Source organism: Kalmanozyma brasiliensis (genome assembly GCF_000497045.1).
Source record: "Kalmanozyma brasiliensis GHG001 unplaced genomic scaffold PSEUBRA_SCAF8, whole genome shotgun sequence".
Taxonomy (NCBI): domain Eukaryota; kingdom Fungi; phylum Basidiomycota; class Ustilaginomycetes; order Ustilaginales; genus Kalmanozyma; species Kalmanozyma brasiliensis.
Genome location: NW_015961991.1, coordinates 186,678 through 201,554, shown reverse-complemented (window position 1 = coordinate 201,554; position 14,877 = coordinate 186,678). Strand labels below are relative to the sequence as shown.

The following is a 14,877-nucleotide window of genomic DNA, read 5'->3' as shown; positions in this document are numbered from 1 at the left end:
GCGCAGTCTCCTTACCTGCTGGTAAGCGCGAGTACTGATCCTCTCCCTCGGCTGCGTTTGCAGAAGCCCCTCAATTCAGCAGCACCTACGTCAGTCAATGCTCGCAAAGTGGGGCTCTTTGTCTTCCCGTTGCCCCGAAGTCTCCTTGTTCTGAAGGACAAGGTTAGCGAACGATGGAGCTGGGTCCGACGGGAGCCTTCTGGTGTTGGATCCTGAATTGCGGACCATTGGCCGCCGACGCGATGAATTGATTCATGGATTTACGACCATGCGTTTTTACTAAATGAAAAATGCATCCAGGGCTGCGAGAGGACACAGACGAGTCGTTCGTCCGCGTGCTTTTTGTCTGCCTTTTTCGGAGTTAGAAGCAGCTCGGCAATGAAGCCTGTCCACTCGAAAGGCTGACCTGGTGGCGACTTTGGCCACTCGAGCACTGATGTCCTTGACTCGCTTCACGCCTGTCGTCCACTGCGGACCTCGCTTCCTGTGGGTTCACGCCTGGTCTGACCTTTGACGTGGTTCCGTACCAGCGCCTGTCACTCCCCGCAGCCCTACCACGAAAGTAACACACGCGCTCGTTTCTGGATTTTCGCCTATTTTCCCACAATTTTTTCTGGACCTGGAGAACAATTCCAAAATGAAAATTCGATTTCATTTCTCGATCCACAACGGCATTCTTGGCCAGCAGCCAGCTCATTTGCCGGATCTCCATTTTTGCCGTCGATTCATTCATCGCGTTGGCGGGAAAAAGTGCCTTGCACAGACTTTTACCACTCACCCTGGCCTTGCACCTGGATCCACCTCATCGCCATCACCCAAGTGTTGCTCCGCCAAATCTTGTCCGCTTGGACGATAGCGTGTGGCTCCGCGCTGCTGGCGTCTTGGCCCTCCGGCGACTCCCTCTGTCTAGTTCGCCCTGCTCCTGGGACCATGACCTCGCTCGCTCATCACCGCTTCTGCACCTCGCTTATGCGCCCTGCACTGGTGCCTAGTCGTTTTCCACCTCCGACGGCTCCTGTAGCCGCTGCATTCCCTCTCTATTGTCACATTGCACTGCTCTATTGCTCCAGTCAGTCAGTCACACGTTGACTGGCTCGTCCTGTCAGAATCCTCCAAGAACCTGTCAAGAAAAGGAGGGACGAGACTACACTGATGGCGTGCTGTTCAACTGTGCAGAGCCCACTGCCGTCCAAGGTTCTGAAGCGCTTCCTTTCCTCGGCTCCCCCTCCTGTCACTTTCTGCCTATGTGCACCTTTTTGACACTGAGACAGACACCCTTTGGGTGAGCCCTCCTTTTGCCGGTCCGCCTCAAGCACCTCGGACGTGTCTCCGCGCGACGAGCCTGCTCCATCACCGAGAGGTCGCCATTCCTTTATAACCTCCCCCCTCGGATCGCTCGGTGATGGTCCGCATCCTCTATCCTCGCCCTCATCTCTTACGCTTGCTCCCTCCTCCACTCTGCACTCTACTCCCATCATCTCTCGTTGGACGCCAATCAGCATCATCATCAACATCGACTCGTTGCTCGCATCTGCTTTCGCATTCGTTGATTCCTTCTGTCCCTGCTCGTCGCCCCATCTGCACCTCGGACTAGAGTGTGCCTTCTGCTTGCAGCCTTCTCCACGCCTCGTACCTCTTACATTTCCCGTAGTGCCATTCCCTCCAGCATCATGTTGACCCCCATCAGCACCAACATCTCGTCCCCGGTCCGCCCGGCCCTTGAGAGCCCCACCCACAAGGTCTGCCGTTCGGTCGAGGGTAAGAAGCTCGATGTCGAGCTCGCTGCTAAGGCCAAGTCCTTGAAGGACGGCGCCAAGGCAAGGAAAGAGTCCAAGGGCCCTATCCTCAAGCGCAAGATGGCTTGTGCCACCTGCCGTCGTCGTAAGGTAAGTAAACTCCTTCTTGTCGCGTTTCTAGATTCGACAACGTCTAAAGACCCTGAGTCCTAACCAACAATCTCCTTTCTCTCTCATCGCTATCCGTCACCAGCTTCGTTGCGATGCTGCTCGCCCGCGTTGCTCCACTTGCGCACGATCACAGGCATCGGCTGAGGCTGCTGGTCACCCTTCGGCCGTGCCTCCTGGTCCATGCAGCTACGACTGCGACTCGCACGACGAGCCTGTCCCCAACCGTTTCTTCAACAACGGTTCATTCCACTCGCTCACCTTCCACAACCACCCCCGCATGCCATTGACACCAGGCTACGGCATGCCCAACCCATACGAAGCCATGGTCGGTCCTCCTATGGTCGACAGCCTCAGCTTCTTGCCGCCCACCAGCCCTCACGGTGTCTGGGCTTACGGTGACTTCCCCATGACTCCCTCGCGCGTCTCGGGTCCCGGCTGCAATTCGTCGTCGTGCCACACCACTCCCCTGGTCACCACGCCTACCCGCCCCACCTTCCTCACCTCGACACCGATGCGCAGGATCATCAGCCCCAGCCTCGCCATCAACTCGACACCGATCCAGGAGCACGACGTCTTCTACTCGCCGCCAGCTCACGAGCAGTGGACGCCGGCGTCGTCGTCCATGGGCACCGAGTCAATCTACTACAGCCCCATGGTCGCATCCCTGTCTGAGGGCCTTGCCTCGGTGTCTGGTCTCTCCTCGGCCGCTTCGACGCCATCGCTCGCCTCGACACGAGCCATCCGCTCTCCCTTCCCCATGAGCCAGGACCTCGGCACCCCGCTCAGCATGCCTCCCACCACGCCCATCTCGGAGAACTTTGACGTCAACTGCCTTGGTCCTCCCATGGTGCCTCGCGCGTCGCTGTCACCCAACGAGCACCAGATGAAGTGCACCAACTTCCTTCAGTCGCTCGAGCCCATGCCATACCATCTCATCGACTTCACCGGTGCTGGCGCCGTTCACCCCGAAGCCATGTCGATGATGTCCACTCCCATGATGGCATGCGACTCGATCGAGATCATGGCTGGCAACGACCTCGGCCTGATCAACGGCCCGGCGCTCGATGGCAAGCTTCAGGACCCCTTCACCACCTTCTCGGGTCTCGAGATGCCCGACGCTAGCTTGCTCGCCAGCGCCGGTGCTGCCGACATGTCGAGCTTGACGCTCACGTCGGCCATGCCTTCGGACATGTTTGTCAGCGCGGCCACCACGCCTGTTGCCCCCGAGTGGGTTGCATAGGCATCTCCCTCTCTTCTCTCCCTCTCTCTCTCGCATTGTCATTCTCTTGCATTGTCGTCACCGTTCACAAGCTGCATTTTCCCTTGCTCTCCACTCCCCTTTCCTCGAGTTCGGCTGGCCGGAGTCCCCCACTGTGTGGCACCCCCTTCGGCACACCACTCGTCTCTCTCCCAATACGGTCTCTACTTAATGATCTCCCCCCTCGCTCGGCATCACCATGCCTGCCCCCACGCTCGTTACCCTCGTCATGGCTCTCCTCTGTATTACTACTGTCTCTACTCGCTAGCGTCGCTCCGCGCTTGTATTTTTACTTCTCGTCATTCAAAAGCGACAAAGTTCGTTGTCAGCATCTTCTCTCTTCTTGCGAGTGTCTTTGAGTGCTTGATGAGTTCTCACCTGTGACTGTAAAGGTCTTCATTTCGGCCCATCACACTCGCACGGACTTGGAGACAATATCGAGATCACGTTTCTGGCGTATGCTCTTCATCGTCGGTATTGTGTCGAGGTGCTGGCTTGAACAGCAAACGCCTTATGCTGGACAATGGACTGCCGTGATCCATGCAGGCACATGGACTCCGAGCTCATGCACAGCATCGGGACTGCTGAGCCTGCATCGTACAAGGAGGGTTTGCGAGTCGATCATCTCCAGGGTCTCGAGTGAACCATGAGTCTAGCGGCCGAAGCGTGTTGCGCCATTGTAGACAACGGCAGCACCTCTCAGCCAGGTACCGTCTGCAATAGAATCAAGGCAATGTGCTTTGCATCACGACCAAAGTGATACGTGCCTTGTCGGAGCGAATCCGGAAGCAGAGGAGTCGCTGGTTGCTCGGACGAAAAGCATGGTTCTACCGTACTCAGACAGCTGAACACCTTCTTGTGGCTTGATGTCGATTCCATCGAATTGTGGCCTAGCATCAAGCAAAGCCACCGACGGTGACGATCCTCCAACACGGAGCAATGTCCTGACGGTCGCTCTGCTTCTTCGGGCAGGGGTCATGGCCCCACTAGATTTCCCTCGACCCCACATGATCTGTGACGTGACGTCTGGAACCTCATTGTGGCCAGCGCCTCTTGCGTGGGTGTGCACTGTCTCATTGCGGAACCCGGCGGTCGATCTGCATGGTCCTTGGCTTTCACAGCCACGCAACGCACGCCTGAGTGAGCTCCTTGTGTGTGGAGGAGTAAGCTTATATTTTTTTAAGCTTTTTAGTTGCCCGGCTCGCCTGACCCTGGCGCCGAAACGAGAGAGTTCCAAACTTTCGGGCCGTCCGCGGTTGACGATCCTTCCCGGCGTCTCTGTTGACGAACCCGCAGGTTGCCGCGAAGCACCATTCTTCTCAACGATCATCATCGCATCTCTACATCGGATCAGCATGTCGCATCACGGAGCATCACACGATGACGAGGAGGAGCGAGCGCGTATGCAAGCGTTGTGGAAGCCAGAGCAAGCGCGCGCAGGCGGCCTCAAAGCCCATCGACACATCCACATCGACTGGCCGGTCGCATCGATCAAGAAGACGATCGCCATCGGCGCCTCTGCACCGGACGCTTCGCCGCCCGTCTACGACCGTCCACGAGCGGAGAACGAGGCGAACAACGCATCCTCCTGCGTACTCGTCACCAAGTCCAGTCCGATCAATGCCACCATTCACATCCTGAGCGAGTCCAAGAGTCGGCCTGCATCCGCGGATTCGTCTACAAAGAAGCTCGCGGAGAAACCCGTGCTCGTCAGCGCCCAGACGGCCTCCCTTGGGTCCATCACGCTGGCCATCCCGGCGTACTCCGGCGCGAGACCACTCAATATCCGCGCAAAGTCCCACAGCGGCAACATCACCGTCTACCTGCCCAGCTCGTTTTCAGGTCTGCTCAATTGGTCGTCGGAAACAGGCACGTTGAAGGTGTCCAAGGCAATGCAGCAGCGGTTTAAGGCGCTAGATTCACCTCCGCACAAGCACAGGGGAACGGCAAAGATCGTGCCCAGCACAGCGTCGGGTTTGAGAGGCGACGTGTGTACCATTGCAAATAGCCATGGGAGCATCACCGTCAAGGACTTTGATGATGATGTGGCAGGGGAAGAGAAGTCGTGCGTGGTGCAATAGGAACATCATCGCAATAGCAATGGACACTTTCATGGTTCACATCGGCGAACCCTGTTCGGGATCGCAAGTCGAGCTCGCTCCGGAGAAGTGCGTGTTTCGTGAGTAATGTCATTGCACAAAAGTACAGTCACCGATGTCTCAGTGAAGCTTGGCATTGGTCGGAGTACCCTTTCCGACCCTCTTGCCCGTCTCGGATCGTCCTTCGCGGCGCAGCTGCTCCACCTGCGGGTGTCGGGCCACCTGCGAAGGCATCACCCCGGGCGTCGATGCAGGTCGGGTGATGCCGACGGGATCCGACACCGCAATTTCGGGGGTGCCGAGTCCGAGATCGATGAGCGTGTGACCCGAGCTTGATGCCGCTCCATCGGGAGCGAAATAGCGTCCTTTTCCTGACTGTGAGGCCAGGTCCTCGAGCGCAATACCTGATGTAGTACTCGTATGCACGCTCGGGCCTGTTGGCGTCACCGCGCCGCTACCCCTATCCGAATCTGGCAAATCGAACGAGACCAGGCTCGAGCCCCACCTTGGCGTCGAGACCGCCGTCATCTCGCCATCGCCTTCTTCCTCTGAGATGACGCCAATGTCGCGAGACGTGGTGCCGACGAACGCATCCCGGCACAGCTCCTTGAGCGAGCGTGTTCGCGACCGGAGCCCATCTGTACCGCTGACCGCTGTCGTACCCGCGATTGGCAATGCGCCCGATGAGAGCGCCATGCTCGAGCTGCCCCGACTGCGCGAGCGCTTCGCTGCTATCCTTGATATCCGCATCCTTGCTTCACGCCCATCTGCAATGTTGGCGTAGGAGTATCCGATGCCGATCCCAAATGGAAGCGAGAAGTAGCGTAGGTCATTCGACGCCTTGCGCTCCACCTCTTCGTCGTCCGAGTCGGATCGACTCTCGGTGTGCGGAGAGGGCGTGAGGGGGGATGCTGCTGCGCTGCTGGTGCGACGGGACAAGGACGGCGGAGTCTTGATGCGCTCTTCTTCCTCCTCCAGTGACGGTACTGCAATACCGTTGGTGTGCTGCGATCCGTAGCCGCCATCGTTACGATAGAGTACCCTTGCAGAGCGACCGTCGCCAGACCGTCTCCTTCGCGGTGAGCGCGGCTGTACTGCTGCTTGCAAGCGCTTCCACATCTCTTGCGCCGCGAGCGTAAGAAGACCGACGGCGATGATGCAGACAATCACGAGCCCGATAAGCAGTCTCGAGTTCGAGTTGGGCACCAATGGCGGGCGGCTGACCGGCGAGTCGCGCCGTGAGAAGAGCGTAAACAATGCTGCACCCGCATCCGAGATCGTCAAGTCTGAGTTTGCGTGTTTGCTGAAGACGTAGCCATTGCCGGTTTGCTTGCCAACCAGGTCTTGGTTGTAAGTGCTGGCACGACCAGCACCTTTCTTGGGCTCGTGTTGTCGGGAGTCTGCCACTGGGAAAAGCTCGGAGTCGGGCATGGATGATAGCACAGGATCCGCATCCGCATCTGCAGCAGGCGCATCCGTGTAGCGAAGGGCGGCGGGGATTTTCGGACGCGTGAGCTTGGAATCACGAAGATTGCTTCCGGATGCTTCTAGACCCACCGCCGCTTGTAGCTGATCAAGGTTCTGGAATGTGACGTGTTTGCGACGGTTGAGAGAGTCTGCTGCGTCCTGTTTTGCATCGACCGATCGCCGTTCGATTGAATCGCCTGCCGATGCCTCTTGACCCGATGTGTCCGGGTCTCGAGCTGCTAACGGCTCGGTGTCTGCGAGGTCGGAGGTGCGGGACAGAAGCCGCGAAGGTGTCGTTTCCGCTGTCGCGCAGTACGCGCTGAGTGTGACCGCTACGACTACTGATGCTGCAATGCGGAATGATGAGGGTAGTCTGTTGCGCCGCCGCAGACGATTCGTAGGCGGCATGATCACGAATTGGAAGCAGGCCCAGGCTCTGCCTTGCTTTTGAGATAAGTATTGTCGTTACTGCCGATGACTGGTGCTAGAGAAACGCGGAGAGTCACCGCTGGGCGTCGCTGTTTGCGACTTGCTTCTATGTACGTGATGCAATCATAGCAGCGATCGATACGCTCTGATGTTGCGAGTTGATGCTATGACGTTCAATAGGATAGAGATACCAGTGAGGAATGCCGCGTCTCGGGTGTGTTGGAAGGTCAGACGTTGGCCCAATGCAGATGTGTCAAGTCAGACTGATGCTGAAGATGCTTTTGTGGATGCAGATGAGGTGAGATGCAGCCTGTACGCGATGCAATGACAGATGCGGTGGTGGGTCGGGACGATGATCCGCAGCGACTGATACGGAGCGACCGACAGAGTCAGCGCAGGATGCTGATGTGTTGATGACTCGGCGAGATGCAGGGCTTCGGATGCAACCGAGCGTGACGAGGCGACGTCGGAAGTGAAGAGGATAAAGTGACGGAGCGAGCCGATCGAGGGAGAGGCGAGCGGTGCTGTGGTGAAGGTAAGAGGAGACGAATCTCCGTCAGCAGCCAATCTTCGATTGTGTCCAGGATGGAATTCTGTGTGTGGATCGCGACGCACTGCCCAAGTCACACTCGACTGCGTGAGAAGTGCGGAGAGAGCCTCGCCGTGCTCGCCTGCTGCTGCTGAGTGTGGAGTTGCAAGCTGTTTCTGGCCGAGATTTCGAAGCCAGCCCAGCCCGGCCACGGAAAAGCGTGGTCAGGGTCAGTCACGGCGTAGCCACGGTCCTCGTCACGCACAGACTCACATGCAGGCCACAAAAACACAGGGGCTCGCTCGCAGCTGCCTTTGTCCGAAATTCCTTACCCTCTGTTAGTTACGCGACCTGACCTCCTCCCACCAACTTCTCGCTTTACACTTCCTTCTGGACACCCTTTCCTCACACCTTTTCATACACTTTCGCGTATCAAACCGGCGCGTATCAAACCGGCAAAAAAGAAGTGCAGCTGGGAGGAATCGAACATCCGTCTGCTCGGTTCGAGAATTGCCCAATCGGGCGGCATCCACAACGAGCCGTGCTAACCACTATACTACAGCTGCAGGAATTGATGCCGTGTTCAGGAGCTTGATGCGTATATGTTCTGCAGCATCTTCATTACTGTTCTCGGTCCTGACCCTAGCCCTAACCCTTCTTAAGCGAAGGCAGAAACCGTACAAGAGAGCGGTGAGCGCTTCATACAACATTCTTCGAACGAATACGAGAGGCTGATGCTGCAGTGTAGAGGTCAAGGGCAACAAGCTATTCTTGAACTGCAGGCAGTCATGCTGTCTTTCAGGCTAGCGTGATGGGTGACGCTTGCATTGCTAAATCATCGAGGTTTGACACTGGTCAGAGATGGCCGTGATACATGCGAGGTGTAGAGAGACAAAGGTCGGAAGCCTCTCACTTCCGATCCCCCCGCCTTATCTCTGCGATACAAAGAAGCGAGCGAGGGAAGATGGGAGTCGTGCTTCGGCAAACCGAGATTCACAATGGACGGCAGACGCTGTCGTGAGAGGTAGCTGACGCTGTTAGGCGGCAGAGCACCTGGCCTTTCGAGCGCGAAGGGAGGGGGTGACGTGACCTCGTCCGAAGCTGCAGAGGAGACGTCTGAATCTTCCTCCCGACAGCACGAGTGGCGAGTCCTGCAGAGTGTGTTGCAGGTGGCTGTGCTAGTGATGGACGCACAAGGGAAAGACGCCGGGCAGAGCTTTCGCGGAGATGTGTGAGCGTGGTGCTCGTCTCTACCAGCATCTTCGCAGACGGTACCTGCTAGAGAAGGCGATAGAGAGCACTCGCGCTGACACTGGTCGTCGGGAGCGTCTGCATGACACACGTGACGGCAGATGCCGTGGTGTGCAGAAGCTTCACGGACCTCGTCACTGCCCCAGTGTAATCTTCGCTTGGCCGGCCTGTCTGCATCGTCTCCTGCTAATGCATCGTGATCCGAGGAAGAGGAGACCGTAGAGACGCTGAGGCGATGCATTTTGCCACGTGCCTCATTGCTGCCCGGCAGAGGGCTGTCCGAGCTTTCGTGCCTATGGGCGTTGCGATAGTGCTCAGCCAGGCCAGACTCCACGTCGACAGGCAACTCTTGCTCCGCTCTGCAATCGCACAGCGCTCGCAATGCCTTGTTCTCCTCTTGCAACTTGACGACAAAGTCGAGCGTATGACTGATGATACAGAGCTTCTCGAGCACCATGCTCGTGCTGATCTTGTCGCTCATATCCTTCTTTGCCTTGTCCACCTTCTCCTCTTCGCGTTTGCGCTTGGCGTTTTGCCTCGGAGCAGAGACGGTGTCGCCTGCATCGTTGGCACGGGCCGGTGTCGTGAATTTGCGCTCGATGAGGTCTTGACACTCCTTACGGCAGGCAGGAACAAGGTTCTGCAGGGCGACGAGCTTCTCGTTGATCTTCTCCCGTCTTCGTCGCTCGATGATCGAGTGGTCGGTCTTACGGCGCAGCACGCGTGACTTTCGGCGAGTGCCGTCTTTGTTGAGCAGCTGCTCGCCAGTCTCTGTGGAAGAGCAGCTGCCAGAAGCGATCTTTGTGCTCGACGAGGCCATTTTGCTGGGAGACCGATTGCGAACGTCACAAGGCTGGAATGATGGTCGAAGAGATGATGAACATGTCTTGAAGAGAGGGAGGATGGCTCAAATGATGCCAGCCAACTCGATGCACATCCGTGACGCCCCCGCATGGGCTCGAAGGACCGGCGGAGTGTGTCCCAGCATCAGGGCAAGGGGGGACCGCTCCAGTCAGGTAGACATGATCTGTGGAGCCTTCACACACGACATCGCCTTGGACTGCTGAGCGAGCACGAGCTTGGCAGCGCCGGTCAAGCGATGGACAGCAGAGCACGCTATCGTGTCGTAACCTGCGCGGTTGTTCCTCTGACAGGTCTTGTACCATTGATTGCAGTCCAGTTCGTTATCGCTTAGAGATGACGAGAACCCTTCCGGTCATGGCATCATAAATGAGCCGTCTTTTTTTGAGCGAAGATGTTAAGCTTCGGCTAGGATGGCTCGGGTGACGGGTGTCAATCAGGGTCCGACTTCAAAAAAGTGTTTCTTCTTGACGAGAAGAAGTTCTCGAGGAGCTAGCAGACCTTCAATCCTTGTCCATTTCTGCCCACTCAAGACTTGTAGAGCAGTCGTACTGATGAGCACCATCAGTATGCGATCTTGCCGGAGCTTGACAGGAACGTCGCTTGTCAGCGTTGCTCGGAGCTCAGAGCGAAGGTTACACGCTGTTGCCGGTCCTTCGAATTATCTGCAAGGCCAGAGTGGGAAGCAAGGCCCCGTCGGATCGTCAAGAATAGCATTGTTACCCGCAGCTTCGAGTTCGCGAATATGGCGCACGATATCACCCTCAATGCGATGGACAGCTCGCTCGTACGCAGCCAAGGCAGGCCAAGCATCCCAGCCCAAGGAACCCTCCCTCGACATCGACCGAGACCCAACAGTGCGGCTCGCGCAGCTGCGTATGGCGAAGCGCGAGCGTCTACTTGCATCAGCCGACACCGCCGACAGCGCTGAAGTCGGCAAGCAGCTCAAGGAGCTCGATCCTTTGCGGCAAGCATGGGAAGCATTCTCCGTCAAACGCAAGCAGCTCATCAGCACGATATCGATGAGCCAGAATGATCCGGACGAGGACATGCGTGCGCTCGCATTCGAAGAGGTGCCTCTGCTGGAGGAAGAGCTCTCGGACTTGCGGTCGGATATGGAGAAGATCGTTCTGGAATCTGTCACCGATGCGATCGAGGCGCAGGCAGTGGGGGCGGTGGTGGAAGTGCGTCCGGGTGTGGGCGGTCAAGAATCGACCCTGTTCACTGCAGAAGTGACTCGCATGTACGAGCGCTTCTGCGAACAGAAACCAGTGGAAGAGGATGGCTCCGGCGAGTGGCAGGTCGAGATGCTGTCAAGTACCAGCGTCGACGTCTCGACGTCCTCATCAGGATCTGGCTCCGGTCTGAAGGAAGCCATCATCGAAGTCAAGGGCAAAGGCGCGTTCCAGAAGCTCAAGTTCGAGGCAGGCGTACATCGTGTACAGCGCATCCCAGCAACGCAGAGTCTCGGCAAGCTCCAAACCTCGACAATCGCGGTGATGGTGCTTCCCATCTCGGAAGGGTCCGAGAACAAGGCGGACGATCTCGTCGACCCCAAGGATGTCAAGGTCGAGGTGATGCGATCGAGAGGCGCAGGAGGTCAGCACGTCAACAAGACCGAATCGGCGATTCGATTGACGCACGAGCCGACGGGCATCTCCGTGTCGATGCAGGACAGCCGTTCGCAGCATCAGAACCGCACCAAGGCATGGGCGGTGTTGCGTGCGAGATTGCTGGATCGTAGGCTGAAGCAAGAGGTCGAAGGCAACCGAGAGCGTAGGCTTGCTCAGGTCGCAAGTATGGATCGAAGCGATCGCGTTCGCACGTACAACTTCCCGCAAGATCGCGTTACGGATCATCGCATCAACCTCAGCTTGAACGGCATTGACGCCATCATGGAGGGCGAGCATGATGCTGGTACTGGTCTGGACTACATCATGGACAGTCTGCGCGTCGAGAGCGAATCGAGAAAGATCAAGGCGCTGCTGGAGAACGAGGAGGCCGAAGCTGCGGAAGCCACGTCGTCGCAGCCTGGCAAAGGCCGCAAATGAAGTTCCCATCTCGTTCTGGCAATTGGAACTCAATCCTAGCAGCGTGCCGACAACCGGAAGCGCTTTGCTGGCCCGCTGGTGGGGTCACCTGCATGCAGACTTGCGCACGTAAGGGCCACTTTCCGTGCCGACCCGGTTGCGCTCTGATCCCTGCCACGCTGTGTGCTGATGGGAGCGCGATCACTGACCCACTTGCATTCACACGCACACGCGTGCTGCGCGCTGCAAGCTGCATGCATGGCGCATCCATTGTGATTGTGCAGCGGTTCCGACGGGGAGTCAGCGGCTCAGAGTAGAGCACATCGAAACATTGTCAGCGTAAGGTTTCTTGCGCACAGATTGAGCCGACGCTGCAAAGGTACCTTTGTTCTTTCATCTGGCTCGACCTTGTCTATAGCAAACGCCACATCGCTGTTGCACCCTTGCAACCTCGTCAAACTCTCCAAGTCAGATCGCCGGACGTCTCGCCTCCTCATCGACACATCCCAGCAGCAATGGAAGAAGCATTCAACCGTATGTCCGTCTCAACAAGCGAGAGCTCGTCATCAGCCCTCGGCTTGGAGCTCGAATCGCGTACACTACGACGCCGGCGGTCAGCGGCGTCAGCAGCGCTTCTCTCGCGGCCTTCGATGCTATCCTTGGGCGACCTGACACCTTCGTTCGAAACGTGTGTGCTGGTCTACCTCTCCTCGGACTCCCACGCCCACACCAGCGGGGTTGCCGCCCTTCGACTGATCTACGCCCTGTTCGAGCCGTCCTTCCTGGTCGATGGGACCTCGCAAACCGTTCGTAAATTGGATCGCCCATCATGGGAGCGACTCCGGTCTCACGTCGAGGATCTTCGCATCGTTGCGCTCTCCTCTCGCTACGATGAAGGTCTCACAGAGCCTCCTACTCCCACGACGCCGTGCGCTGCGCCACTGCGCAAGCCCGACTGCGTGTTCGATCTCTCGATGCCAACTGATGACCCGACGCAGCGAATTGTGTCGCAGATATATTTGCAACCGGCGTCGTACGCGTCGGTGCCGGCGAGATGCAAGGACGAGCTGTTGGAGATCGAGATCCATGCGCCGTCTCAGGCGGAAGAGCAGAGAAGAGTGTGTCTGCCCGCCCAGGTGAGGGCCGTGCTGCACGACGCGGAGCTGCTCATGAAGGAAGGCGTTGCGCCGTTGACCCCGCTGTCCGCTCCGAGCATGGGGAAGGCCAGCACCACAGGTGGAACGGGAGAAGCAGCGTTTGCGGAGACGCGCGATCGCATCCTCCGCCTTGTTCAGGATCCAGCTCCGGAAGCATAGTCTCATCAGACCCGCATAGTAACGAAAGCGTATCGAATCGAACAGGCTGCCATCCAGGGCAAAGGTTTGAGGAGAAGCCAAAGCAGGAATAGACAAAGCGATAAGTGAACAATCTAAGGGGTATGTGACCTGTACTGGGAACGAGATGAGAGCGAACGATGACGACGTTGCGGTGTGGTTCCCGTTGCACCGTCATGTTGCGCTTCCGCTTGATGATGAGTGAAGACGTGATGTGTGACGAGGGGCTCGGAGGAGCCTGCGTCGTCCTGCACTGCTCTTGGCTGGTGATGTGATGCTGCAGGGTGTGACGGCGCTTGCTCATTACCGGAATGAGAAGCGTCTTTGTGGTGATGCTGCTTGTGACTCGATTTGCCGCCGTGTGATGCATGTTTGTGCTGATGATGAGCATGCGAGGCGTGCTTGTTGCTGCCTGACGAATGCTTCTGCTGCGGGAGTGCTGCTTGAGCTTTGGGCTGAGGCAAAGGAGTCTTGCTCTGCGGAATGTTTTGCTGCTGCTGCTGCTGCTGCTGCTGCTGCTGGAGCCACATCTGCCTCGCGTGCTCCCTGGCTGCTCTGACGTCGGTAGAATTGATGCTGCTGTCCGCAGGCGGACGGATGCTGCCCGCACTGACGCAAAGCATCAAGCCGCTGTAGACGATGTTGCAGTCGAGGCTTGGGTTGTTGTTCTGCAGGAGCTGCGTGGAGATGCCGTAGGCGTTGGCGATGCTCTCGCACGTGTCTTGGTCGGTAGCCTGGTGCACGAACTGGCAGTCATTGCCGTAGCGACCGAGACAGAGACGAGTGCCGATCTCGAGGGTGTAGCAGTCAGCTCCGGCGTCGAGCAGGTTGAAGGCAAGGATCTGGTAGGTGGATGTGAGCGTCTTTTGGCCGATCTTGTCACACGTGTCGCCTGACTGGACTGTATAGTGGCGCGTGCAGGCTGTGTTGTTGGAGTGAAACGCGGCTCGCGCGAGGAGCGGTAATAGCGCCGCTGAGAGCAGCAGTGAGAACACGCGCATTGTGATGCGATGGTCGAAGCCTGAGACGTAGTTAAAAAGCTGCAAGTGTTGTTGGAAGGGATCGCGAATGCGGATGCGATGACGGGCTGAGAACGAAGTTGATCACTGACGTGATGATGCGATTCGCTGTGTGCGCGAGAAAACGTAAAGGCGGAAACACGTGGACGAGAGTTTCGGTACGAGGCGCGATGAGACAAAAGAGTGTGAGATGCTGAAGAGCTGTGTGTGCAAGCGGTACGGGAGAGGGTGGAGCAAGAGGTGGAGCGAGTGAAGTGGGGTTAGGGGGGAGATTCGGTGATGGAAGTGGATGGTGAAGAGGTAAAAGCAGCGAATCCATGCGTCCAGCGCTCATTACTTCGGCGAAGCCCACCCGCCTGCTCGTCTGTATTATTTGCAGGTCAATGGCATTATAAACAGGGGTTCTGCGTGTGTTTCTGTTGCGCTCAGCCCGCATGCATGTTGCCTCCAACGGCATGGTCTTGAGGGACCTACAATCTGTCCCGACCGAGCCACTTTGGCTTCACGCACACCTTAAAGAAGTCGCTTTGTCGTGAACACCAGACACCCGATCGACGGTGCCATATCTTTGAGATGAAGCCTGGATTGAAACGTAACTCGCTCGGTAAAGGCATGCGCTGTCGATCCTCGTTTTTTGTGTGTCTCGGGTGGGATTTTCGCAAACAGAGCCAGAGAACAACACAAAGCTGAGAG

At 57.5% G+C, this 14,877-nt stretch overlaps 7 protein-coding genes and 1 non-coding gene across 8 annotated transcripts; 4 read left to right on the top strand and 4 right to left on the bottom strand.

Moving 5' to 3' along the window:
- Positions 1–1,670: 1,670 nt before the first annotated feature.
- PSEUBRA_006002 (uncharacterized protein) lies at positions 1,671–3,147 on the top strand (the record flags this gene model as incomplete). Its single annotated transcript, XM_016439394.1, has 2 exons — positions 1,671–1,886; positions 2,041–3,147. 2 exons carry the CDS (start codon positions 1,671–1,673, stop codon positions 3,145–3,147), a joined length of 1,323 nt encoding a protein of 440 aa, XP_016289709.1.
- A 1,373-nt stretch (positions 3,148–4,520) lies between these two features.
- Positions 4,521–5,246, top strand: PSEUBRA_006001 (uncharacterized protein; the record flags this gene model as incomplete). Its single annotated transcript, XM_016439395.1, has 1 exon — positions 4,521–5,246. One exon carries the CDS (start codon positions 4,521–4,523, stop codon positions 5,244–5,246), a length of 726 nt encoding a protein of 241 aa, XP_016289708.1.
- Positions 5,247–5,384: 138 nt separating this feature from the next.
- On the bottom strand, positions 5,385–7,139 carry PSEUBRA_006000 (uncharacterized protein; the record flags this gene model as incomplete). The annotated part of the gene is made up of 1 exon (XM_059465740.1): positions 5,385–7,139. The coding sequence occupies one exon, from the start codon at positions 7,137–7,139 to the stop codon at positions 5,385–5,387; it is 1,755 nt and encodes a 584-aa protein (XP_059321707.1).
- A 1,017-nt stretch (positions 7,140–8,156) lies between these two features.
- Positions 8,157–8,255, bottom strand: PSEUBRA_006536. The gene is made up of 2 exons: positions 8,219–8,255; positions 8,157–8,191 (listed from the first exon to the last, which is right to left on the bottom strand). It is a non-coding gene; the product is annotated as a tRNA-His (tRNA).
- Positions 8,256–8,618: 363 nt separating this feature from the next.
- PSEUBRA_005999 (Myc-type, basic helix-loop-helix (bHLH) domain protein) lies at positions 8,619–9,760 on the bottom strand (the record flags this gene model as incomplete). Its single annotated transcript, XM_059465739.1, has 2 exons — positions 8,619–8,624; positions 9,071–9,760. 2 exons carry the CDS (start codon positions 9,758–9,760, stop codon positions 8,619–8,621), a joined length of 696 nt encoding a protein of 231 aa, XP_059321706.1.
- An 808-nt stretch (positions 9,761–10,568) lies between these two features.
- On the top strand, positions 10,569–11,852 carry PSEUBRA_005998 (Peptide chain release factor class I/class II; the record flags this gene model as incomplete). Its single annotated transcript, XM_016439401.1, has 1 exon — positions 10,569–11,852. One exon carries the CDS (start codon positions 10,569–10,571, stop codon positions 11,850–11,852), a length of 1,284 nt encoding a protein of 427 aa, XP_016289706.1.
- A 494-nt stretch (positions 11,853–12,346) lies between these two features.
- On the top strand, positions 12,347–13,147 carry PSEUBRA_005997 (uncharacterized protein; the record flags this gene model as incomplete). Its single annotated transcript, XM_059465738.1, has 1 exon — positions 12,347–13,147. One exon carries the CDS (start codon positions 12,347–12,349, stop codon positions 13,145–13,147), a length of 801 nt encoding a protein of 266 aa, XP_059321705.1.
- A 113-nt stretch (positions 13,148–13,260) lies between these two features.
- Positions 13,261–14,166, bottom strand: PSEUBRA_005996 (LysM domain protein; the record flags this gene model as incomplete). The annotated part of the gene is made up of 1 exon (XM_016439378.2): positions 13,261–14,166. The coding sequence occupies one exon, from the start codon at positions 14,164–14,166 to the stop codon at positions 13,261–13,263; it is 906 nt and encodes a 301-aa protein (XP_016289705.2).
- Between the last annotated feature and the right edge of the window lie 711 nt (positions 14,167–14,877).